Source organism: Bufo gargarizans, chromosome 2 (assembly GCF_014858855.1).
Source record: "Bufo gargarizans isolate SCDJY-AF-19 chromosome 2, ASM1485885v1, whole genome shotgun sequence".
Classification (NCBI taxonomy): domain Eukaryota; kingdom Metazoa; phylum Chordata; class Amphibia; order Anura; family Bufonidae; genus Bufo; species Bufo gargarizans.
In genome coordinates, this window is record NC_058081.1 from 711,988,269 (window position 1) to 712,016,188 (window position 27,920).

The 27,920-nt window shown below is 42.9% G+C and overlaps 1 protein-coding gene across 1 annotated transcript in view; it reads right to left on the reverse strand.

Moving 5' to 3' along the window:
* Positions 1-27,920, reverse strand: part of LOC122926346 (collagen alpha-1(IV) chain-like) — an 875,364-nt gene that overhangs the window by 17,389 nt on the left and 830,055 nt on the right. Inside the window, exons 68-78 of the mRNA XM_044277721.1 lie at positions 17,770-17,799; positions 16,644-16,691; positions 15,583-15,612; positions 14,730-14,759; positions 14,544-14,591; positions 13,644-13,673; positions 8,678-8,707; positions 2,269-2,298; positions 1,863-1,892; positions 1,683-1,724; positions 438-467 (exon numbers count right to left, since the gene is read on the reverse strand). Coding sequence (XP_044133656.1) covers positions 438-467; positions 1,683-1,724; positions 1,863-1,892; positions 2,269-2,298; positions 8,678-8,707; positions 13,644-13,673; positions 14,544-14,591; positions 14,730-14,759; positions 15,583-15,612; positions 16,644-16,691; positions 17,770-17,799 — 378 coding nt within the window. The remainder of the gene's footprint in view (positions 1-437; positions 468-1,682; positions 1,725-1,862; positions 1,893-2,268; positions 2,299-8,677; positions 8,708-13,643; positions 13,674-14,543; positions 14,592-14,729; positions 14,760-15,582; positions 15,613-16,643; positions 16,692-17,769; positions 17,800-27,920) is intronic.

Sequence of the window (27,920 nt, forward strand, 5' to 3'; positions counted from 1 at the left end):
CTTCCGACCCTACCACTCAAATGAAACTGCCTTGACCAAATTCACCAACGGTCTGCTAACTGCCAAGACAAATGACATTACTTCAGCATCCTCCTCCTCCTCCTGGACCTGTCTTCTGAGTTTGACACAGTTGAAACCTCACTTTATTACACACTCTCATCCCTTGGCTTTACAAAATACAGTGAAAACAGAATTTAGCTCCCCCCACCTCAGCCCCCAGCAGACCTATCACAGTCAATTGCTACATGCTCTTCCTGGTCACACGAGTCAGCTGCCTTGGTGTAAGCTTTAATTCTACCTTGTATTATCCAATACTAAAGTGTTATTATTATGTGGGTGTAGGTCCAGTTAAAAGCACTCCCATTGGTCAGGCAGGGTATTGCAAGTAAAGCTCACAAATCATGTACATATATGACATATATATTTATATATGTTACCTGTTGACCCTGGAGTTCCTCCCTTTATATCTAAAAGAAAAACTGATTTTAATGGCCACCAACTGGAGAGTCAAAACTGGTTTTCAAACATGCCTGTTTTTTTTTATAGTGCACTGCAATACTGAATATAATTATATTTTTCCATCTGATATTGGTCTCCTTTTCATTTAAAGTCAAGAGAACAAATAGTACAGATAACTTCATCATCTCCGGAATCTTCAGTTAATCTTAATAATAGAGATGATAGATGGATAGTTAGATAGATAGATAGATAGATAGATAGATAGATCATACTTTGCTAAGAGATTTCGATCAAACTTGTTAACTTTGTCTGAAAACGGTGGGTGTACAACATGCTCAGCACACTGGGGGTCCCTGGCCCCTTTTCTGCTCTTCAACTATGTGTTTGAACATTGGTCTGTGTTTGATGATGCAGCCTCAGTGCCAGATCTATCTAGCAGTTGATCTGCAGAAGGTCCCAAGAGACTTCTGTCACACCCAGGAAATTCTCCAACACCGGTGGGAGTACGGAAGGTCTCTCCGTTTTCTGGAGCTCCCTGGATGTTTAGGGAGGTTAGCAGAAATAATATAGAAGGATAGGTAGACAGATACAAAAAAAGAAAAACTGAAAAACGAGCAACACAATCATCAGACAATAACAGAGTGCAACTCCTCAATAGGCCTCTGACCCAGTGTTTTTCTTTGTAAGCATTAACAAATAGTAACACTTATCTCAAAAGTACTTGAACAACATGTTGTCTATTTTGAATTGTCCTCCCACCTCTTTTCTTGCTCCCTTTTTTAACAGCTACAGTCTGGCTTCCAACCCTACCACTCAACTGAAACTGCCCTAACCAAATTCACCAACGATCTGCTAACTGCCAAGAAAATTACATTACTCTGGCCTTCTCCAACTCCAGGACCTCTTCTTTATGTTACCCACTCTCTCGTTCCTTGGCATCACTGGCCTGTCTGTCTCCTGGGGCCAAGTGAAAACAGTATTTATCATGGAGAAAAAATAATTTCTTTCCCCCATCTAACTCAGTCAATGGCTCCATGCTCTGCTTGGTCCTACAAGTCAGTTGTCTTGTAGTAAGCTCTGATTCTGCTCTGCCCTTCAAACCACACATCCAAGCCTTTTCCACCTCTTAGAGCCCGCCAATCTTTAACTCTGAAAAGATGTAGTTATGGTGTTGCATTCATTAATGTTCACAGCATTGTTTTTTTTTTTTTTTTTAAACTTACCAAGTCCTTTCACCGGCTGATTTCCACCAAATGAGCAGCTACCTATTATTAAATAAAGAAAGGTATTAGTATTATGTGGACATATGTCCTGTTAACAGAACTTTATGCAGTCAGGCAGATTACTGCATGTAAATCTCACCAATCATTTACATACACGACCTATATATTTATATACTTTACCTGTTGACCCTGGAGTTCCTCCTTTTATATCTGAAATATAAACAGGTTTTGTTGGCCACCGACTGGAGATTCAAAACGGATTTGGAAGCATGCAATTTTTTTTACATTACACTGGAAAACTGAATAGAACTACATCTTACCCTCATCCTCCACACGCCGCCTATATGTTTTCCATCCCTATATGTATTTTGATGTGTTTGCATATTACTTATGTTCTTTGTTATGCTTTGTCATATATACTATAATATGTATATAGTCACCGCATAGTAAGCATTGTTATTTTCTTGTTATAGTTTTACTCGGATCCTTTCAATAAAAGCTGTAAAGGACCCCAGCGTCTACCTCAGTGCAATGTCAACTCATTCTCCTGTCAACGGGTGAAGGTGGCAGAACATATAGACTTTACCTGTCGGGCCCGGAATTCCTCCCTTTATATCTGAAAGAAAACACGTTTTATTGGTCATTGTCTGAAGATTTTAAATTGATTTTGAAACCTGCATTAGGTAGGTAGATAGATAGATAGATAGATAGATAGATAGATGGATAGATAGATGCATAGATAATATTTAAATCAGAGATAGAGTCATTCCGACTTTTTTAGCAAAAAAAAAATCTGGCCGCACAATATGCTAAGCACACTGGGGGTCCCTGCCCCCTGTCTGCTGCTCCTCCGCTATTTGTTTAGAACCTGAAGATTAGTCTGATGATGCATCCTCAATGCTAGACCTAGCAAGTAGGGATGAGCGAACCCGAACCCGAACATTTTCGTTAAAGTCCGGGTTCGGGTTCGGTGTTCAGCGCTTTCTTGGCACTTTTTGAAAAGCAGCCAATCAACACGCGTCATACTACTTGCCCCAAGAGGCCATCACAGCCATGCCTACTATTGGCATGGCTGTGATTGGCCAGTGCAGCATATGACCCAGCCTCTATTTAAGCTGGAGTCACGTAGCGCCGCACGTCACTCTGCTCTGATCAGTGTAGGGATATGATGCAGCTGCTGCTGTTAGGGCCGAGATTAGGCAGTGATTTACTCTTCAAAAACACTTAATGAAGTGATCGATCTACAGCTGTAATCATTCAACCTCTGCTATTTAATTGCTCACTGTTTTTAGGCTACCCAGAGTGTTTTTCTGTCACTTCTTTATTTGGGGTGATCGGCGGCCATTCTCTGTCTTGTGGTGCGCCAGCACAATCTGCCACCAAGTACATTTAACCATCAATAGTGTGTTTTTTTTTTTTGCTATATCCTTCATCAGGGGCTTGGCTGTGCTTGCTATTTTATTGAGGGGTGAAATACAATTGCAAAATAGCAGTACCCAAAAACTGGTGTTTCAGCTGTGGCTAGCCAATTGTAATACTGTCTGCTGTCTGGCAAAGAATATATATTTTTTCTGGGTTGAAATACAATTCCCAAATGAGCAATACCCTAAATCAGTGGTTTCTGCTGTAGCAGGCCAAGTTTAAATCTATCCATAAAAGGGTATATTACATTGAAGGTGCTGATAGGGTCATCCTCAATAACTTCACACGCTACCGTGCATCTACAAGTCTAATTCTGTCCGTAAACGTATACCTGTCATCCAGGGCCTAAATACTAGGCCTACAATTTATACTCAGCTAAATCTGTGGTTACTGCTGTACCGCTGTTTCGAGTACTCCACCAACATGGCCAGTGGCAATGACGCCGTTATCAGTGTTACAATACCACTTCTATGTCTCCTTGAGAAAACACTTAGGGTGATGATGGAAGAGGAGGTGGCCCAGGAGGAGGAGGAGGAAGAGGGGTCATTTTTAGCACTTTCAGGCCATTCTCTTAGAAGTGACTCAGAGGGAGATTTTTTGCAACAACAGAGGCCAGGTACAAATGTGGCCAGACAGGGCCCACTACTGGAGGACGAGGAGGACTAGGATGAGGAGGAGGTGGAGGGGGAGGATGAGGATGAAGCATGTTCACAGCGGGGTGGCACCTAACGCAGCTTGGGCCCATCACTGGTGCGTGGCTGGGGGGAAACGGAGGACGATGACGATACGCCTCCCACAGAGGACAGCTTGTCCATACCTCTGGGCAGCCTGGCACGACATGAGCGACTACATGCTGCAGTGCCTGCGCAACGACAGCAGAGTTGCCCACATTTTAACGTGTGTGGACTACTGTGTTGCCACCCTGCTGGATCCCTGGTACAAAGACAATGTGCCCACCTTTCTTCCTACACTGGAGCATGATAGGAAGATGCGCGAGTACAAGCGCACGTTGGTAGACGTGCTACTGAGAGCATTCCCAAATGTCACAGGGGAACATGTGGAAGCCCAAGGCGAAGGCAGAGTAGGAGCAAGAGGTCGCCAACGCAGCTGTGTCACGGCCAGCTCCTCTGAGGGTAGGGTTAGCATGGCAGAGATGTGGAAAAGTTTTGTTACCACGCCACAGCTAACTGCACTACCACCTGATACGGAACGTGTTAGCAGGAGGCAGCATTTTACTAACATGTGGAACAGTACGTGTGCACACCCCTCCACGTACTGACTGATGGTTCGGCCCCATTCAACTTCTGGGTCTCCAAATTGTTCACGTGGCCAGAGCTAGCCTTTTATGCCTTGGAGGTGCTGGCCTGCCCGGCGGCCAGTGTTTTGTCTGAACGTGTATTCAGCACAGCAGGGGGCGTCATTACAGACAAACGCAGCTGCCTATCCACAGCCAATGTGGACAAGCTGACGTTCATAAAAATGAACCAGGCATGGATCCCACAGGACCTGTCCATCCCTTGTGCAGATTAGACATTTATAACTACCTCCCCTTAACAATATATTCTTGTACTCCAGGGCACTTCATTCAATCCTCTTTTTTTTAGTTTTACCATTATATTGCGGGGCAACCCAAAGTTGAATGAACCTCTCCTCTGTCTGGGTGCCGGGGCCTAAATATCTGACAGTGGCCTGTTCCAGTGGTGGGTGACGTGAAGCCTGATTCTCTGCTATGACATGAAGCCTGATTCTCTGTTATGGGGCCTCTCTCCTCTGTCTGGGTGCCGGGGCCTAAATATCTGACAGTGGCCTGTTCCAGTGGTGGGTGACATGAAACCTGATTCTCTGCAATGGGACCTCTCTCCTCTGTCTGGGTGCTGGGGCCTAAATATCTGACAGTGGCCTGTTCCAGTGGTGGGTGACATTAAGCCTGATTCTCTGCTATGACATGAAGCCTGAATTTCTGCTATGGGACCTCTCTCCTCTGTCTGGGTGCCGGGGCCTAAATATCTGACAGTGGCCTGTTCCAGTGGTGGGTGACGTGAAGCCTGATTCTCTGCTATGACATGAAGCCTGATTCTCTGTTATGGGGCCTCTCTCCTCTGTCTGGGTGCCGGGGCCTAAATATCTGACAGTGGCCTGTTCCAGTGGTGGGTGACATGAAGCCTTATTCTCTGCAATGGGACCTCTCTCCTCTGTCTGGGTGCCGGGGCCTAAATATCTGACAATGGCCTGTTCCAGTGGTGGGTGACGTGAAGCCTGATTCTCTGCTATGACATAAAGCCTGATTCTCTGCTATGACATGAATCCTGATTCTCTGCCATGACATGATTCCTGATTCTCTGCTATGACATGAAGCCTGATTCTCTGCTATGACATGAAGCCTGATTCTCTGCTATGGGACCTCTCTCCTCTGTCTGGGTGCCGGGGCCTAAATATCTGACAGTGGCCTGTTCCAGTGGTGGGTGACGTGAAGCCTGATTCTCTGCTATGACATGAAGCCTGATTCTCTGCTATGGGACCTCTCTCCTCTGTCTGGGTGCCGGGGCCTAAATATCTGACATTGGTCTGTTCCAGTGGTGGGTGACGTGAAGCCTGATTCTCTGCAATGGGACCTCTCTCCTCTGTCTAGGTGCCGAGGCATAAATATCTGACAATGGCCTGTTCCAGTGGTGGGTGACGTGAAGCCTGATTCTCTGCTATGACATGAAGCCTGATTCTCTGCTATGACATGAAGCCTGATTCTCTGCTATGGGACCTCTCTCCAATTGATATTGGTTAATTTTTATTTTTTTTATTTTTATTTTTAGTCATTTCCCTATCCACATATGTTTGCAAGGGATTTACCTGCATTTTGCTGCCTTTTGCAGCCCTCTTGCCCTTTCCTGGGCTGTTTTACAGCCTTTTTAGTGCCGAAAAGTTCGGGTCCCCATTGACTTCAATGGGGTTCGGGTTCGGGGCGAAGTTCGGGTCGAGTTCAGATCCCGAACCCGAACATTTCCGGGAAGTTCGGCCGAACTTCTCGAATCCAAACATCCAGGTGTTTGCTCAACTCTACTAGCTAGTTGTAGATCTGCAGGAGGGGCCAAGAGACTTCTGTGGCACCGAGGAAACTCTCCAACACCTGTCGGAGTACTGGAGGTCTCTCCTTTTAATAGAGCACCCGACGCTTCATGCTCAAATAAAGGATGTAAGTTTGATTTTAAGTTTTTAAAGCCAGTCAGGGAAAATCGATTTTCTACCATGAAGCATGTGTGAAATCGAATATTTCCTAAAATTCATATCAAAGTCCACTTAATGGACTTCAATTTGCTCAACACTAATTCAAAATGTGCTGGTGCTATTACACCAATCTCTATGATGGATAGATTGCTAGCTAGATAGATAAAAAGCTGTCACCCCATATCCCTACTCCTGTTTTCCTCAAAACTACTTGAGCAACATGTCCACTTTGAATTGTCTTCCCACCTCTCATCTCACTACCTTTTTTACCGGTTACAGTCTGGCTTCCGACCCTACCACTCAACTGAAACTGCCTTGACCAAATTCACCAACGGTCTGCTAACTGCCAAGACAAATGACATTACTCCAGCCGCCTCCTCCTCCTCCTCCTGGACCTGTCTTCTGAGTTTAACACAGTTGAAACCTCACTTTGTTACACACTTTCATCCCTTGGCTTTACAAAATACTGTGAAAACAGAATTTAGCTTCCCCTCACCTCAGCCCCCAACAGACCTATCACAGTCAATAGCTACATACTCTTCCTGGTCACACAAGTCAGCTGCCTTGGTGTAAGCTTTAATTCTACCTTGTATTAACCAATACAAAAGTGTTATTATTATGTGGGTGCAGGTCCAGTTAACAGCACTACCATTGGTCAGGCAGGGTATTGCAAGTAAAGCTCACAAATTATGTACATATATGACATACAGTACAGACCAAAAGTTTGGACACACCTTCTCATTCAAAGAGTTTTCTTTATTTTCATGACTATGAAAATTGTAGATTCACACTGAAGGCATCAAAACTATGAATTAACACATGTGGAATTATATACATAACAAAAAAGTGTGAAACAAATGAAAATATGTCATATTCTAGGTTCTTCAAAGTAGCCACCTTTTGCTTTGATTACTGCTTTGCACACTCTTGGCATTCTCTTGATGAGCTTCAAGAGGTAGTCACCTGAAATGGTCTTCCAACAGTCTTGAAGGAGTTCCCAGAGATGCTTAGCACTTGTTGGCCCTTTTGCCTTCACTCTGTGGTCCAGCTCACCCCAAACCATCTCGATTTTGCTCAGGTCCGGTGACTGTGGAGGCCAGGTCATCTGGCGCAGCACTTCATCTTTCTCCTTCATGGTCAAATAGCCCTTACACAGCCTGGAGGTGTGTTTGGGGTCATTGTCCTGTTGAAAAATAAATGATGGTCCAACTAAACGCAAACCGGATGGAATAGCATGCAGCTGCAAGATGCTGTGGTAGCCATGCTGGTTCAGTATGCCTTCAATTTTGAATAAATCCCCAACAGTGTCACCAGCAAAGCACCCCCACACCATCACACCTCCTCCTCCATGCTTCACGGTGGGAACCAGGCATGTAGAGGCCATCCGTTACACCTTTTCTGCATCGCACAAAGACACGGTGGTTGGAACCAAAGATCTTAAATTTGGACTAATTAGACCAAAGCACAGATTTCCACTGGTCTAATGTCCATTCCTTGTGTTCTTTAGCCCAAACAAGTCTCTTCTGCTTGTTGCCTGTCCTTAGCAGTGGTTTCCTAGCAGATATTCTACCATGAAGGCCTGATTCACACAGTCTCCTCTTAACAGTTGTTCTAGAGATGTGTCTGCTGCTAGAACTCTGTGTGGCATTGACCTGGTCTCTAATCTGAGCTGCTGTTAACCTGCGATTTCTGAGGCTGGTGACTCGGATGAACTTATCCTCCGCAGCAGAGGTGACTCTTAGTCTACCTTTCCTGGGGCGGTCCGCATGTGAGCCAGTTTCTTTGTAGCGCTTGATGGTTTTTGTGACTGCACTTGGGGACACTTTCAAAGTTTTCCCAATTTTTCGGACTGACTGACCTTCATTTCTTAAAGTAATGATGGCCACTCGTTTTTCTTTACTTAGCTGCTTTTTTCTTGCCATAATACAAATTCTAACAGTCTATTCAGTAGGACTATCAGCTGTGTATCCACCTGACTTCTCCACAACGCAACTGATGGTCCCACCCCCATTTATAAGGCAAGAAATCCCACTTATTAAACCTGACAGGGCACACCTGTGAAGTGAAAACCATTTCAGGTGACTACCTCTTGAAGCTCATCAAGAGATTGCCAAGAGTGTGCAAAGAAGTAATCAAAGCAAAAGGTGGCTACTTTGAAGAACCTAGAATATGACATATTTTCAGTTGTTTCACACTTTTTTGTTATGTATATAATTCCACATGTGCTAATTCATAGTTTTGATGCCTTCAGTGTGAATCTACAATTTTCATAGTCATGAAAATAAAGAAAGCTCTTTGAATGAGAAGGTGTGTCCAAACTTTTGGTCTGTACTGTATATATTTATAGACTTTACCTGTTGTCCCTGGAATTCCTCCATTTATACCTGAAAGAAAAACAGGTTTTGTTGGCCACCAACTAGAGATTCTAAATTGTTTTTGAAACATGTTTTTTTTATATTACACAACGATACTAAATAGTATTAAATTTGTCCATCTGATACTGGTTTCCTTTCCTTTAAAGTCAAGAGAACAAATAGTACAGATAACTTCACCATCTTCAGAATCTGTAGTTAATCTCAATAACAGAGATAATAGTCGATGACGTGAGGATGTGATGAGGTGAGGATGTGAGTCTTGCCCTCCCCCTTCTCCTGACCTGCCTCTATGATCTGGCTCCCGTGCATGCTGGAGCACCACTCGCTATACTACCTGCCTGGACACTGAGATTCACTTGATCGGCGGGCTGATGATGTGAGAAAGAGAGCGCTCACTGCTTACTCCCACCAGCATTTCTCACCTCTATTCTGTCTCCCTTGCCACAGTGCCTCACCTTCTCCCCTAGTGTGTCTGCTTTTTATGTCATTTTGTGTCTCCTGCTTTTTCCTGGATGTTGCCTGCTGTCTTCTGCTGCTTTTCCCTGGGCAGCTGCCCCGAGCTGATCGTAGCTAATAGAAGCTCTGTGGACCTGTGGTGACGCCTGGCTCTCTCCTCTTGCTACTCCGGTAAAGTTCTGGTCCCTCCGTGTCTGCCGTCCTGCTTTGGTTTTGCCTCGTCTACCCCTCTTGGGTTTTTTTTTCCGTATGTGTCTCCCTACCCTGATACCCCAGCTCTGGATGAAGTTGGCCCTCCTGATCTCCTTGAAATCTTCGCAGCTGTGGTGATACCTAACTGTACTGGGTTTTTTGCTGTGTTTTCTTCTTTTTTTTAATCTAAGCCTGATTTAAAAGGGGAAAGGAGGAGAGAGAAAAGAAGAAAGGGGTAAAGGGAAACAAAAAAGGAGGTGGAAAAAAGAGAGAACGCAGTGGAAGAGAATAAATGACAGAGGAAAACAAAACAAAAGAAGAATATGGCCCCTAAACAAAATAGATGGTCAACAGATTTGTCCTCGTTCAAAATAGGACAGAGATCTGTAGAACACGCAAAAATTGACTAATTATTAAAATCGCCAACTGTAAACACAAGAACTGGAAAAAAAAGGGAAGCGGGAGGCAAATCTGAAAAAAGTACTCCAGAATCCAAATCGGAAGAAGTTCTAGATTGGGAGAGAGCGGGTGAAACAGATACTTTCCATTAGAAGAGATTTTAGCCGCGGTCAAAAACAACGGCAAGGTGATGCAAGATATTTGCATCTCAGTTGGGGGCAGTTCAGTCAGTCGTATCTTTAATAAGAGAAGATGTGACAAAGACCTGTGATAGAGTCATTGCTATAGAAAAGATCATGGGATCCTTGGAGCATGAAGTAAAAGTACTAAAATCTGAAACTGCCACCCTGAAAGCGGCCTATAATATTCACCTTAAAAAAACTTCTGGACTTGGAGGATAGGTCGAGATGATATAATGTATCTTGAATATTGGGGTTACCCGAGGGTGCAGGGTGCAGAGGAAAGAAATCCTGCTAGTATGATACATTCCTTAATTCTTGAGAACTTTGGAGGTGAACATTTCTCGCCTTTGTTTTTGGTGGAGAGGGCCCAAAGGATTCCGGGTGGCAAACCAACTCCTGGAAGGCCACCACTGGCAAAGATCATTGTTTCCCGGGACAGAGACATGATTTTAAAGAGGGCCAGGAGGTGCCCCTCTATTCTATATAATGGATTAAATTGTCCTTTTTCCCAGACTTTTCAAAGGAGACCTACTTTTTTGGCTGTTACAAAAATGTTTACAGGGCTAAGACATTAAGTACTCTTTTTTGTACCCAGCTAAACTCCGGATAATATTTAATGGAGTGACCCAATTTTTTGATACTCTATCCTTTGTTATGGTCTGGTTAGACCAGAATAATGTTTAAGCAGTGGTGCCATTAACAAATACCTATCTCTGTGATAGATAGATAGATAGATAGATAGATAGATAGATAGATATCACCCTATATCACTCCTCCTGTTTTTATTCAAAAGCTACTTTAACAACTCGTCCAGTTTGAATTGTTCTCCCTCCTCTCATCTCACTTCCTTTTTGACCGACTACAGTCCGACTTCCTACCCCACCAGTCAATGGAAATTGGCCTATCAAATTCAATAAAGATCTGCTAAGTGTCAAGACAACTGACATTACTCCAGCCTCCTCCTCCTCCTGGACCAATCCTCTACCTTTGACATATTTGACCCCTAACTTCTGTTACACACTCTCTTATCCTTTGTCATTACAGAATTGGATAGCCAAGTCTGTAATACCAAGTAGAAACAGAATTTATCTTTCCCCTATCTAACTCAGCCCCCAACAGACCTATCTGTCACGATCCCTCAGGTGACTGATGTCAGGAAATCAAGGAGATTGGCTGAGCGTGGAAGAATCTAACAACCTCCTTAATTTCTCTTGATTCAGTGTTAAGAACGTGCTGGTGCTATTAACAAATACCTATCTCTGCTGGTGCTATTAACATTTGAGATAGATAGATAGATATCACCCTATATCACTACTCCTGTTTTCTTCAAAACTACTTCAACAATTCGTCCAGTTTGAATCGTTCTCCCACCTCTCATCTCACTTCCTTTTTGACAGGTTACAGTCCGACTTCGTACCCCACCAGTCAAGGGAAGCTGGACTATCAAATTTAGTAAAGATCTGCTGAATGCCAAGACAACTGACATTACTCCAGCTTCCTCCTGGACCTAATCTCTACCTTTGACACAGTTGATCTCTCCCTTCTGTTACACACTCTTTCATCCTTTGGAATTATAGACTTGGATGGCCAAGTCTGTAATGCCAAGTAAAAACAGAAATTATCTTCCCACCATCTTTCTCAGCCCCCCACAGACCTATCAGTGTCAATGACTCTATGCTCTTCCTGTTCCAATAAGTCGTCTGTCTTGGGGCCAGCTTTGATTTTATTAGTATTATTTGGACATACAGTACAGACCAAAAGTTTGGACACACCTTCTCATTCAAAGAGTTTTCTTTATTTTCATGACTATGAAAATTGTAGATTCACACTGAAGGCATCAAAACTATGAATTAACACATGTGGAATTATATACATAACAAAAAAGTGTGAAACAACTGAAAATATGTCATATTCTAGGTTCTTCAAAGTAGCCACCTTTTGCTTTGATTACTGCTTTGCACACTCTTGGCATTCTCTTGATGAGCTTCAAGAGGTAGTCACCTGAAATGGTTTTCACTTCACAGGTGTGCCCTGTCAGGTTTAATAAGTGGGATATCTTGCCTTATAAATGGGGTTGGGACCATCAGTTGCGTTGTGGAGAAGTCAGGTGGATACACAGCTGATAGTCCTACTGAATAGACTGTTAGAATGTGTATTATGGCAAGAAAAAAGCAGCTAAGTAAAGAAAAACGAGTGACCATCATTACTTTAAGAAATGAAGGTCAGTCAGTCCGAAAAATTGGGAAAACGTTGAAAGTGTCCCCAAGTGCAGTCACAAAAACCATCAAGCGCTACAAAGAAACTGGCTCACATGCGGACCGCCCCAGGAAAGGAAGACCAAGAGTGACCTCTGCTGCGGAGGATAAGTTCATCCGAGTCACCAGCCTCAGAAATCGCAGGTTAACAGCAGCTCAGATTAGAGACCAGGTCAATGCCACACAGAGTTCTAGCAGCAGACACATCTCTAGAACAACTGTTAAGAGGAGACTGTGTGAATCAGGCCTTCATGGTAGAATATCTGCTAGGAAACCACTGCTAAGTAGTGATGAGCGAACTTGTGTTTTAAGTTCGGCGTCTAAAGTTCGGGTTCGGGTTAGCGGAGAATCCCGATATGGATTCCGAATTCCGTTGTGGTCCGTGGTAGCGGAATCAATAATCGGCCATTATTGATTCCGCTACCACGGACCACAACGGTATTCGGAATCCATATCGGGATTCTCCGCTAACCGGAAGCCGGACTTTAGACGCCGAACTTAAAATACAAGTTCGCTCATCACTACTGCTAAGGACAGGCAACAAGCAGAAGAGACTTGTTTGGGCTAAAGAACACAAGGAATGGACATTAGACCAGTGGAAATCAGTGCTTTGGTCTAATTAGTCCAAATTTGAGATCTTTGGTTCCAAACACCGTGTCTTTGTGCGACGCAGAAAAGGTGAACGGATGGACTCTACATGCCTGGTTCCCACCGTGAAGCATGGAGGAGGAGGTGTGATGGTGTGGGGGTGCTTTGCTGGTGACACTGTTGGGGATTTATTCAAAATTGAAGGCATACTGAACCAGCATGGCTACCACAGCATCTTGCAGCGGCATGCTATTCCATCCGGTTTGCGTTTAGTTGGACCATCATTTATTTTTCAACAGGACAATGACCCCAAACACACCACCAGGCTGTGTAAGGGCTATTTGACCATGAAGGAGAGTGATGTGGTGCTGCGCCAGATGACCTGGCCTCCACAGTCACCGGACCTGAACCCAATCGAGATGGTTTGGGGTGAGCTGGACCGCAGAGTGAAGGCAAAAGGGCCAACAAGTGCTAAGCATCTCTGGGAACTCCTTCAAGACTGTTGGAAGACCATTTCAGGTGACTACCTCTTGAAGCTCATCAAGAGAATGCCAAGAGTGTGCAAAGCAGTAATCAAAGCAAAAGGTGGCTACTTTGAAGAACCTAGAATATGACATATTTTCAGTTGTTTCACACTTGTTTGTTATGTATATAATTCCACATGTGTTAATTCATAGTTTTGATGCCTTCAGTATGAATCTACAATTTTGATAGTCATGAAAATAAAGAGAACTCTTTGAATGAGAAGGTGTGCCCAAACTTTTGGTCTGTACTGTATGTCCTGTTAACAGCACTCCAATTGGTCAGACACAGTACTGCAAGTAAAGATTACTGATGATTTTCATATATGACCTGTATATTTATAGACTCTACCTGTTGACCCTGGAATTCCTCCATTTATGCCTGAAAGAAAAACATGTTTTGTTTGCCACCGACTAGAGATTAGAAATTGTTTTTGAAACGTTTTTTTTTTATATTACACAACAATACTGAATAAAATAAAATTAAATCTGATACTGGTCTCCATTCCTTTAAAGTCAAGAGAACAAATAGTACAGATAACTTCACCATTTTCAGAATCTTTAGTTAATCTCCATAATAGAGATGATAGATCATATATTGAAAGATAGATAGACAGACACACAGATAGAAAGATAGATAGATAGATAGATAGATAGATAGATAGATAGATAGATAGATAGATATGGACAGCTGTCACCTCATATTACTACTCCTTTTTTTCCTCAAAACTGCACTTGAACAACATGTCCTTTTTGAATTATCTTTCCACCTCTCATATCACTCTTTGTTTGACCGGCTACAGTCTGGCCGCTGACCCTACCACTCAACTGAATCTGCCCTACCAAATTCACCAACGATCTGCTAACTGCCAAGACAAATTACATTACTCTGGTCTTCTCCAACTCCTGGACCTCTCCCTTCTGTTAAACACTCTCTCGTTCTCTCTCTCTGTTGTCTTGTGGTAAGCTTTGATTCTGCTCTGTCCTTCAAACCACACATTTAAGCCTTTTACACCGCCTGCAGCCTCTAACTGAAAAATTGCTCTCAGATCCACACATTCCTCAACCAAGAGTCTGCAAAAATGCTTGTACATGCCCTCATCATCTCCTGCCTAGACTACTGTAGCAACTTTATCTGTTGCCTTCAATCTAACATTATGGCGCCTTTCTAATCAATCTTTAAGTCTTAAAATATGTATTTATGGTGTTGCATTAATTCATATTCACAGCATTGTCTTTTTTTAAAACTTACCAAGTCCATTCACCGGCTGATTTCCCCCAAATTGATAAGACCAGCTACCTATTATTAAGTAAAAAAAGGTATTAGTATTATGTGGACATATGTCCTGTTAACAGCACTCCATGTGGTCAGACAGGGTACTGCATGTAAAGCTCATCAATTATTTACATACATGACCGATATATTTATATACATTACCTGTTGACCCTGGAGTTCCTCCTTTTATATCTGAAAGAAAAACAGGTTTTGTTGGTCAATGACTGAGCTTCAAAATTGATTTTGAAACATGCATTTTTTTACACAACAATACTGAATAGATATTATATATTTCCATCTGATATTGGTCTCCTTTTCATTTAAATTCAAGAGAACAAATACGTAGTACAGATAACTTCATCATGTCCAGAATCTTCAGTTAATCTCAATAATAGAGATGATAAATGATAGAAAGAAAAACAGACAAATAGATAGATAGATATAGACAGCTGTCGCACTATATTACTACTCCTGTTTTTCCTAAAAGTACACTTGAACAATTCCACTTTGAATTTTCTTGCCACCTCTCATCTCACTTCTTGTTTTACAGGCTACCATCTGGCTTCTGACCCTACCTACCACTCAACTGAAGCTACCCCACCAAATTCACCAACGATCTGCTAACCGCCAAAACAAATTACATAACTTTGTCCTTCTCATCCAGGATATGTGCTCTGTCATTGACACAGTTGACCGCTCCCTTCTTTTACACACTCTCTCATCCTTTGTCATTACAGAGTTGACCATCTCCTGTGGCTAACTTAAAACAAGAATTTATCTTCCCCCACCTCAGCCCCCCAACAGACCTATCTATCACAGTCAATGTCACCATGCTCTTCTCTGGTCCCATAAGCAGCTATCTTTGGGTCAGCTTTAATTCTGATTTGTATTACGATTACTAAAGTATTAATATTATTATGTGGGCATATGTCCTGTTAACAGAACTCCTATTGGTCAGGCAGGGTACTGCAAGTAAAGTTTACAAATCATTTACACACATATTTATAGACTTTACCTGTTGAACCTGGAATTCCTCCATTTATACCTGAAAGAAAAACAGGTTTTGTTTGCCACTGACTAGAGATTCAAAATTGTTTTTGAAATGTTTTATTTTTATTTTTTTTATATTACACAACAATACTGAATAAAATAAAATTTATTCTGATACTGGTCTCCTTTCCTTTAAAGTCAAGAGAACAAATAGTACAGATAACTTCACCATTTTCAGAATCTTTAGTTAATCTCCATAATAGAGATGATAGATCATATATTGAAAGATAGATAGACAGATACACAGATAGAAAAATAGATGGATGGATAGAGAGATAGAGAGATAGATAGATAGATAGATAGATAGATATGGACAGCTGTCACCTCATATTACTACTCCTTTTTTTCCTCAAAACTGCACTTGAACAACATGTCCACTTTGAATTCTCTTTCCACCTCTCATATCACTCTTTGTTTGACCGGCTACAGTCTGGCCACCGACCCTACCACTCAACTGAATCTCCCCTACCAAATTCACCAACGATCTGCTAACTGCCAAGACAAATTACATTACTCTGGCCTTCTCCAACTCCTGGACCTCTCCATTCTGTTGCACACTCTCTCGTTCTTTGGCATTACAGACTTGTCCGTCTCCTGGGGTCAAGTGAAAACAGAATGTATTATGGAGAAAACAGAATTTATCTTTCCCCCATCTAACTCAGTCCCCCAACAGACCTATCTATCAGAGTCAATGGCTCCATGCTGTTCCTGGTCCCATAAGTTTGTTGTCTTGTGGTAAGCTTTGATTCCGCCCTGTCCTTCAAACCACACATTTAAGCCTTTTCCACCGCCTGCAGCCTCTAACTGAAAAATTGCTCTCAGATCCACACATTCCTCAACCAAGAGTCTGCAAAAATTGCTTGTACATGCCCTCATCATCTCCTACCTAGACTACTGTAGCAACTTTCTCTGTTGCCTCCCAACTAACACTCCGGTGCCCTTCTAATCAATCTTTAAGTCTTAAAATATGTATTTATGGTGTTGCATTTATTCATATTCACAGCATTCTCTTTTTTTAAAACTTACCAAGTCCTTTCGCCGGCTGATTTCCCACAAATTGATAAAACCAGCTACTTATTATTAAGTAAAGAAAGGTATTAGTATAATGTGGACATATGTCCTGTTAACAGCACTCTATGCGGTCAGACAGGGTACTGCAAAGTAAAGCTTATCAATCATTTATATACAGTACAGACCAAAAGTTTGGACACACCTTCTCATTCAAAGAGTTTTCTTTATTTTCATGACTATAAAGGCATCAAAAATATGAATTAACACATGTGGAATTATATACATAACAAACAAGTGTGAAACAACTGAAAATATGTCATATTCTAGGTTCTTCAAAGTAGCCACCTTTTTCTTTGATTACTGCTTTGCACTCTTGGCATTCATTTGATGAGCTTCAAGAGGTAGTCACCTGAAATGGTCTTCCAACAGTCTTGAAGGAGTTCCCAGAGATGCTTAGCACTTGTTGGCCCTTTTGCCTTCACTCTGCAGTCCAGCTCACCCCAAACCATCTCGATTGGGTTCAGATCCGGTGACTGTGGAGGCCAGGTCATCTGGCGCAGCACCCCATCACTCTCCTTCATGGTCAAATAGCCCTTACTTTCAAAGTTTTCCCAATTTTTCGGCTGACTGACTGACCTTCATTTCTTAAAGTAATGATGGCCACTCGTTTTTCTTTACTTAGCTGCTTTTTTCTTGCCATAATACAAATTCTAACAGTCTATTCAGTAGGACTATCAGCTGTGTATCCACCTGACTTCTCCTCAACGCAACTGATGATCCCAACCCCATTTATAAGGCAAGAAATCCCACTTATTAAACCTGACAGGGCACACCTGTGAAGTGAAAACCATTTCAGGTGACTACCTCTTGGAGCTCATCAAGAGAATGCCAAGAGTGTGCAAAGCAGTAATCAAAGCAAAGGGTGGCTACTTTGAAGAACCTAGAATATGACATATTTTCAGTTGTTTCACACTTTTTTGTTATGTATATAATTCCACATGTGTTAATTCATAGTTTTGATGCCTTCAGTGTGAATCTACAATTTTCATAGTCATGAAAATAAAGAAAACTCTTTGAATGAGAAGGTGTGTCCAAACTTTTGGTCTGTACTGTACATGACCTATATATTTATATATGTTACCTGCTGACCCTGGAGTTCCTGCTTTTATATCTGAAAGAAAAACAGGTTTTGTTGGCCAATGACTGAGCTTCAAAATTGATTTTGAAACATGCATTACATTGTATGGTAGCAGCACCATTTTTTGATGAGTTTAGTTATTTCATCCAGCCAATTTTTTCCCTATGCATTATGGGAGACCCAGGGCATTGTGGGTAGTTCCTGGTTCTTTCTAGTCTTGTGCTGGTACAGCAAGCAGCCATTATCTTATGTCTCAGAAGCCACACACTCTCACTGGTTTTCCTGCCACATCATCTGTTATTCAGCCTGTTTTTGAGCATAGTCGGTAAGAGCACTATCTATGTGTCATTTACTGCAGTTTATTATGTCTATTGTATCTGATAGCTCATTACTATTGTATTACCTCATGTCTTGTGCTGGTACAGCAAGCAGCCACCATCTTATGTCTCAGAAGCCATACACTCTCACTGGTTTCCTGCCACATCATCTGTTATTCAGCCTGTTTTTGAGCATAGTTGGTAAGAGCACTATCTATGTGTCATTTACTGCAGTTTATTATGTCTATTGTATCTGATAGCTCATTACTATTGTATTACCTCATGTCTTGTGCTGGTACAGCAAGCAGCCACCATCTTATGTCTCAGAAGCCACACACTCTCACTGGTTTCCTGCCACATCATCTGTTATTTAGCCTGTTTTTGAGCATAGTTGGTAAGAGCACTATCAATGTGTCATTTACTGCAGTTTATTATGTCTATTGTATCTGATAGCTTATTACTATTGTATTACCTCATGTACTGCGTGTATAGCAGATTATTCTGTCTCTTATGCCATGTACCATGAATATTTATGTTCTAAAATACTACTGTTTTATTCTGTAGTTTCACCTACCCTGTCAATCTACGAGCAATAAAGAGAACATTAAAGCTGAACAGTCTCTTTTCTCAGAAGACAGAAGGTATAGCTACATGTCAGATTACACACCGTGCTAACGTGTATGAGGACAGTATAGTGAAACAACTGCTGAGAACTAGCTCAGAAGATCAGACTAGACAGAGCCCGCCATTATCCATGCATAGCCTACATACGGATATCACAACAGTCTACTAACAGTCGCACCCAGTATCAGACTATACGGAGCCCGCCATTATCCACGCAGAGCCTACTTACGGATATTGCAGCAGTCTCCTAACAGTCACACCATGTCTAACAGTCAAGCATCTTCAGTCAAGACAAGGTCTCAGATAAGTGGCTCTAATAGGACATCAATCAAAGCAGCTGCTGCCATTGCCTGCGCAAAAGCAGAAGCTGCAAAGGCAAAAGCCAGCTTCACAGAACAAGAGATGCAGATAAAGCTGGAGAAAGCGCAACTTGAAGCAACTCTAGAAAAACTTGCCGCAGATAAAGAGACAGCAGCTGCCATAGCAGAAGCAGAATTTCTAGAAGCCACGGAACTTCAGGAAACCAAGAGTCATCGCAGCATCGTCCATCCAGGACTTGAATTCCAAGATCCACAACAGCGAACCTTACAATATGTCTATCAACATTCCAAGTCAGATGACGGCCCAGATGCACCACTTAATATAAAGCCGTTTGTTGACAAGCCAAGCCAACATGCTTATTCGGATCATCAGAAAGTCGACTATCATTCTCCTTGCAGCAAACTAGAGAATACACATCAGAGTGAAACCGGCTACAACAACTTCTCTCCAGAACAGAGAATTAGAAATCTGCCCCTGCTAAGAGAGATGCCCTTCGCTTCAGAACGGTATTACACAGACTGGATTAAACCAGAGACTTCCAACAGGTATGGCCGTGCACCACACATTCACTCTGACAACACAACACCAGCCGGTTCCAGCGCCAATTAAGCCACAATGGACTTTGCCAGGTTGCTTGCTCGACATGAGCTGGTCACCAAGGGACTTGTAAAGTTCAGCGACCACACTGAGAACTATCGAGCTTGGCGAGCTTCCTTCCAAAATGCCACCAGAGACTTAGGTCTGTCATGTAAAGAGGAACTTGATCTCCTGGTAAAATGGCTGGGAAGTGAGTCCGCCGAACACGCTAGAAGGATTAGAGACATCAATGTAAATTATTCAGACATTGGTCTAAAAAGGGTCTGGGATAGACTTGATGAGGTTTATGGCGCAGCAGAGGTCATAGAAAGTGCCTTATTTAAGAGAATTGAGGACTTTCCTAAAATAGCGAACAAAGGCTATTCAAAGCTTAGAGAGTTAAGTGACTTATTAATGGAGCTGAGTGTAGCAAAGGCAGAAGGGGATCTGGTGGGATTGACATTCCTTGACACTACTATAGGTGTGAACCCCATAGTTCAGAAGCTCCCATACAACCTGCAAGAGAAGTGGGTCATGTATGGTTCTCAGTATAAACAGACTTACAATGTACCATTTCCTCCATTTAATGTGTTTGTAGATTTTGTCTCTAAACAAGAAAAAATCAGAAATGCTCCTAGTTTTGATTTCATGATGTCATGTAACACCACCTCAGTCAGTAAACCTCGTAGGGCCATGGTGGAGGTCCACAAAATTAACGTTTCTTCCACAGGTTCAGTCCATAAAGAGTTCAGCTCCTGTCAAGGAGGAGACAAAACCAAGGACCCGAGCAGGCAGTGTTCCTTACACAGGAAGCCTCATTCCCTACTCAAGTGCAGAACCTTCAGGGAAAAGTCATTAGAAGACCGCAACACCTTCCTCAAGGAGAACAACATCTGTTTTAAATGCTACTCTTCAATTTCGCACTTCGCCAGGGACTGTGAGGTTAGTGCAAAGTGTGCCGAATGTGACAGCACAAACCATAACACAGCTCTACACCCTGGGCCACCATCATGGGCTTCACCCAAAACCCAAGAGCATAGCGGGGAGCGAAAGGACACAAATGCTGACACTTTGGCAGTTACTTCTAAATGTAAAGAGGTTTGCAGAGACCTCAGGGGAGGCATATCCTGCTCTAAAATCTCCCTAGTGAAGGTTTACCCAGCAGACGACCGAAGCAAAGCCATCAAAGTGTATGCAATTCTAGACGATCAAAGTAACAAGTCATTAGCGAAGTCTGCCTTCTTTGATAGCTTCGACATCAGAGGACCCGGTGCCCCCTACTCTCTAAGAACTTGTGCTGGTACTGTGGAAACAGCCGGAAGAAGGGCAAGCGGCTACATAGTTGAGTCCAGCGATGGTCAAGTGCGTCTGCATTTACCAACTATACTGGAATGAAACCAGATTCCTGACAACAGGTCTGAGATACCCACGCCAGAAGTAGCAGTGCATTAGCCTCACCTGAAGCGTATAAGACACCTGATCCCAAACCTTGATCCTAAAGCTCAGACGCCAGGGTGGCATTTTTCTTTTTTGTCCTCTGCCCCCATTTCCTCATGTTCATGGCATCGCATTCATCTATTATTCCAATTTATGTCATTTTAATCATGTCTTAATAAAGCATATATATATTTTTTGGTATTATGAGCTCCTATTTGTTTGTTTTCGCTAAAGCTCAGATAGTCTTACTCCTCAGGAGGGATATCCTACAGGTCCACAAGGTTAGACAGCATATCAATGGACCTCACAACGCTCCATAAGCCCAGAGACTTGACCTAGGATGGGTCATTGTAGGGAAAGTCTGTTTGGGAGGTGTACGCAAACCAACAACTGTCAACAGCATGCTTACCAGTACACTTGAGAATAGACACCCATCTCTTCTCCAACCATGCGGAAATCACTTCTTCATTAAGGAACTGCCTCAAACCACTTCATCACCAGATACCCTTGCAGGTCCTGCCTACGATGACTTCATCTGGGATGCCAATCAAGACCACCTGGGATCCACAGTCTTCCGCAAGACTAAAGAAGACAATCGAATAGCGATGTCATTCGAAGATAGACTGTTCCTAGATATAATGGAGCAGGGAATGGTGCAGGACTAAACAAAAAGCTGGGTTGCACCTCTACCCTTTAAGCCTCAAAGACAACGCTTACCCAACCATAGAGAACGATTTTTTAAGAGATTTGTCTCTATCAGGCACAGCCTACGAAGTAAACCTGAGATGAGAGATCACTTCTTTGCCTTCATGGAAAATATATTCCGGAATGGTCATGCAGAGTTAGCACCCACACTTCGAGACTCAGAAGAGAGCTGGTACCTGCCCATGTTTGGGGTGTATCACCTGAAGAAGCCAGGTCAGATCAGAGTAGTGTTTGACTCAAGTGCCAAGTGTGAAGCGTATCATTGAACGACGTTTTGCTGTCAGGCCCGGATCTAAACAACAAGCTCATAGGAGTGCTTCTCCATTTTCGCAGAGACTCCATTGCATTCATGGCTAATATCCAACAGATGTTCCATTGCTTTCTAGTTAAGAAGGAACATAGAAATTGAGATTCCTATGGTTCAAGGACAACAATCCCTCTAAAGATGTTACAGAGTATCGTATGAAAGTTCACATCTTCGGCAATAGTCCTTCTCTTGCAGTCGCCATCTATGGATTAAGAGGCGCTGCTCAGAAAGTAGAAGAAAAGTACGGAGCGGATGTCTGACTCTTTGTAGAGAAGGACTTCTATGTGGATGACTGTCTGAAATCAATGCCCTCAGATGAGACTGCAATCAGTCTTCTTAAAAGAACCCAGGAGATGCTCTCTCTGTCTAACCTGAGGCTACACAAGATCGCTTCTAACAGCCAGAAATTGATGGAAGCCTTTCCTTCTCGGGACCATTTAGAAGACTTGAAGGATTTAGACAGTGGCGTACATACAGGGGTCGCAGGGGTCGCAGTTGCGACCGGGCCCGGCACTCCAGGGGGTCCGGCCGCCTGTGGACCCCTGGCCCCTGCAGTAGTGCCACTGAAACTCAAGTGTGGGCCCGCGGAAGCGGCAGGTGACAGGGAGATGAACGCTTCCATTGTGGAAGCGCTCATCTCCATAGTGATCTGTATTGCCGTCCTCAGGGCAGCGATACAGATAGCTGTGCTGCGGCCGGGCAGGGGAGGGAGGCGTCTCTCTTCCCTGTTCCTCTGCTAGGCTGCGGGCCTTGTGCCGGCAGCCTATCAGAGCGGTGCAGGCGGCGCGATGACGTAATCGCGCCACCTGAGCCGTACAGCATGGGACACAGGCCAGTGTCACAGTTAGCGGAAAGTGCGTCATTGTAAACATGTTTACACAGCTCTTTATCTAAAGTGGTCAAAAAATTTAATCATCCAGGCTGTACAGCATGAAACCTATGCAACAGGAATCGCCTGTGCGATCATCCAAAGACCCATGCCCAAAGGTAGTGTTTTAAGGAAACTCGACCCAGTGATCAATGAAAATGGGCTCTTAAGAGTAGGTGGACGCCAATGTGATAGTTCCTAGACAACATCATATCTGCTCGTGCAACATTACCATGAACAGACAAAGCACCAAGGTCGTCTGTTCACTGAAGGAGCTCTAAGAGCAGCTGAACTGTGGATAGCTGGGGCTAAAAGATGTGTATGCAGATTCATATTTAAATGTGTCACCTGTCGGAAACTTCGTGGTAACGCACAGGCACCGAAGATGGCAAACCTCCCGTATGACCGACTAAGTACGGATCCACCCTTCACCAATGTTGGCCTAGACGTGTTCGGTCATTGGCCTGTGGTTGTCCAGCAAACAAGGGGAGGCCGTGCGCAAGGGAAACGTTGGGCGATTATGTTCACCTGTCTGTCCATCAGAGCTGTCCATATTGAAGTAATTTAATCTATGGATGCTTCCTGTTTCATTAATGCTTTCCGACGTTTCATTGCCATTAGAGGACTTGTCAAACACATTCATTCTGAATGAGGCACAAACTTCGTCGGAGCATCAAGAGAACTACAACTCTCTTCCAACTTGAATGTTAACAACATAGAAAGATACCTTAGTGAACGAGGATGCACTTGGACCTTCAACCCACCACACTCTTCTCACATTGGAGGTGCTTGGGAGAGGATGATAGGCATCGCACGGAGAATCATCGACTCAATCTTCTTACAAGAAGGATCTTCAAAGCTGACTCATGAAAGCCTGGCGGAAGTATCGGCTATCATAAATGCCAGACCGCTAACTCCTATTTCTAGCGATCGTGATGACCCAACAGTTATCACACCCACCACACTGCTTACCCAAAAGACTAAACAAATTTGTGCTCCACCTGGAGAATTTAATTCCAAAGATCTTTACAAGAATTAATGGAGACAAGTACAGAGTCTCTCAAACTCATTCTGGGACAAGTGGAAAAAGCAATATATTCCCACTCTGCAACCGAGGAGAAAGTGGCAAACCAGCAAGCCTAACCTACAGACCGACGATGTAGTCCTAATGAAAGACTGCCAGTTACGAAGAAACGACTGGCTGTTAGCTCTTGTGAGTAAGACATTCCCAAGTAAGGACGGAATTATACTCAAAGTAGAATTGAAAATACGGAGACAGGGAGAGACCAAATTGTTCCTCAGACCAGTAGGAGAACTCGTTCTACTGTTTGCACCCAACGAATACAATAGTGACGTCAGTTGACGTCAAGCGGGGAGTGTTCTGTCCCCAGATTCCGATCTAGTTGTTTCTGTGTGTTTATCAGTTGACATTGCATTTAACTGTGTTGTAATTCATTTGCATTACATTGTATGGTAAAAGCACCATCTATTGATGAGTTTAGGTATTTGATCCAGCCTGTTTTTACCCTATGCATTATGGGAGTCCCAGGGCATTTTAGTTAGTTCCTGTTTCTTTCTACAGGGAGTGCAGAATTATTAGGCAAGTTGTATTTTTGAGGATTAATTTTATTATTGAACAACAACCATGTTCTCAATGAACCCAAAAAACTCATCAATATCAAAGCTGAATATTTTTGGAAGTAGTTTTTAGTTTTAGCTATTTTAGGGGGATATCTGTGTGTGCAGGTGACTATTACTGTGAATAATTATTAGGCAACTTAACAAAAAACTAATATATATCCATTTCAATTATTTATTTTTACCAGTGAAACCAATATAACATCTCAACATTCACAAATATACATGTCTGACATTCAAAAACAAAACAAAAACAAATCAGTGACCAATATAGCCATCTTTCTTTGCAAGGACACTCAAAAGCCTGCCATCCATGGATTCTGTCAGTGTTTTGATCTGTTCACCATCAACATTGCGTGCAGCAGCAACCACAGCCTCCCAGACACTGTTCAGAGAGGTGTACTGTTTTCCCTCCTTGTAAATCTCACATTTGATGATGGACCACAGGTTCTCAATGGGGTTCAGATCAGGTGAACAAGGAGGCCATGTCATTAGATTTTCTTCTTTTATACCCTTTCTTGCCAGCCACGCTGTGGAGTACTTGGACGCGTGTGATGGAGCATTGTCCTGCATGAAAATCATGTTTTTCTTGAAGGATGCAGACTTCTTCCTGTACCACTGCTTGAAGAAGGTGTCTTCCAGAAACTGGCAGTAGGACTGGGAGTTGAGCTTGACTCCATCCTCAACCCGAAAAGGCCCCACAAGCTCATCTTTGATGATACCAGCCCAAACCAGTACTCCACCTCCACCTTGCTGGCGTCTGAGTCGGACTGGAGCTCTCTGCCCTTTACCAATCCAGCCACGGGCCCATCCATCTGGCCCATCAAGACTCACTCTCATTTCATCAGTCCATAAAACCTTAGAAAAATCAGTCTTGAGATATTTCTTGGCCCAGTCTTGACGTTTCAGCTTGTGTGTCTTGTTCAGTGGTGGTCGTCTTTCAGCCTTTCTTACCTTGGCCATGTCTCTGAGTATTGCACACCTTGTGCTTTTGGGCACTCCAGTGATGTTGCAGCTCTGAAATATGGCCAAACTGGTGGCAAGTGGCATCTTGGCAGCTGCACGCTTGACTTTTCTCAGTTCATGGGCAGTTATTTTGCGCCTTGGTTTTTCCACACGCTTCTTGCGACCCTGTTGACTATTTTGAATGAAACGCTTGATTGTTCGATGATCACGCTTCAGAAGCTTTGCAATTTTAAGAGTGCTGCATCCCTCTGCAAGATATCTCACTATTTTTGACTTTTCTGAGCCTGTCAAGTCCTTCTTTTGACCCATTTTGCCAAAGGAAAGGAAGTTGCCTAATAATTATGCACACCTGATATAGGGTGTTGATGTCATTAGACCACACCCCTTCTGATTACAGAGATGCACATCACCTAATATGCTTAATTGGTAGTAGGCTTTCGAGCCTATACAGCTTGGAGTAAGACAACATGCATAAAGAGGATGATGTGGTCAAAATACTAATTTGCCTAATAATTCTGCACTCCCTGTAGTCTTGTGCTGGTACAGCAAGCAGCCACCATCTTATGTCTCAGAAGCCACACACTCTCACTGGTTTTCCTGCCACATTTGTTATTCAGCCTGTTTTTGAGCATGGTCGGTAAGAGCACTATCTATGTGTCATTTACTACAGTTTATTATGTCTATTGTATCTGATAGCTCATTACTATTGTATTACCTCATGTACTGCATGTATAGCAGATTATTCTGTGTCTTATGCCATGTACCATGGATATTTATGCTCTAAAATACTACTGTTTTATTCTGTAGTTTCCCCTTCCCTGTCAATCTACGAGCAATAAAGAGAACGTTAAAGCTGAAAAGTCTCTTTTCTCAGAAGACAGAAGGTTTAGCTACATGTCAGATTACACACCGAGCTAACATGAATGAGGACAGTATACTACTCCTGTTTTTCCCAAATGTACACTTGAACAAATTCACTTTGAATTTTCTTGCTACCTCTCATCTCACTTCTTGTTTTAAGGGGCTACCGTCTGGCTTTTGACCCTACCACTCAACTGTAACTACCCTACCAAATTCACCAACGATCTGCTAACTGCCAAGACAAATTACATAACTTTGTCCTCCTCCTCCAGGATCTGTCCTCTGTCATTGACACAGTTGACCTCTCCCTTCTTTTACACACTCTCTCATCTTTTGCCATTACAGAGTTGGCCATCTGATATATTTCCATCTGATATTGGTCTCCTTTTCATTTAAATTCAAGTGAACAAATACGTAGTACAGATAACTTCATCATGTCCAGAATCTTCAGTTAATCTCAATAATAGAGATGATATTTGATAGATAGAAAAACAGACAGATAGATAGATATAGACAGCTGTCACACTATATTACTACTCCAGTTTTTTCTAAAAGTCCACTTAGAATTTTCTTGCCACCTCTCATCTCACTTCTTGTTTTACAGGCTACCGTCTGGCTTCTGACCCTACCACTCAACTGTAACTACCCTACTAAATTCACCAACGATCTGCTAACCGCCAAGACAAATGACATAACTTTGTCCTCCTCCTCCAGGATCTGTCCTCTGTAATTGACACAGTTGACCTCTCCCTTCTTTTACACACTCTCTCATCCTTTGCTATTACAGAGTTGGCCATTAGAGAGGTCGCGAACATAAAATTTTCCGTTCGCGAACGGCGAACCCGAATTTCTACAAATGTTTGCGAACGTGCGAACCGGGCGAACCGCCATTGACTTCTATAGGCAGCAGGCGAATTTTAAAACCCACAGGGACTCTTTCTGGCCACAATAGTGATGGAAAAGTTGTTTCAAGGGGACTAACACCTGGACTGTGGCATGCCGGAGGGGGATCCATGGCAAAACTCCCATGGAAAATTACATAGTTGACGCAGAGTTGGATTTTAATCCATAAAGGGCATAAATCACCTAACAATCCAATTTTTTTTTGAACAACGTGGTTTAAAACATCCAGTGTGTGTATACAATCAGGTATGATGTTGTATTGATCAGGTAGTGTAAGGGTTACGCCCGCTTCACAGACATTGACAGACCAAACTCTGTCACCTGTGGCTAACTTAAAACAAGAATTTAGTCTCCCTTCTTTTACACACTCTCTCATCCTTTGCCATTACAGAGTTGGCCATCTCCTGTGGCTAAATTAAAACAAGAATTTATCTTCCTCGACCTTAGCCCCCCAACAGACCTATCTATCACAGTCAATGGCTCCATGCTCTTCTCTGGTCCCATAAGCAGCTATCTTTGGGTAAGCTTTAGTTCTGCTTTGCATTACTATTACTAAAGTATTAATATTATTATGTGGGTATATGTCCTGTTAACATCACTCCTATTGGTCAGGCAGGGTACTGCAAGTAAA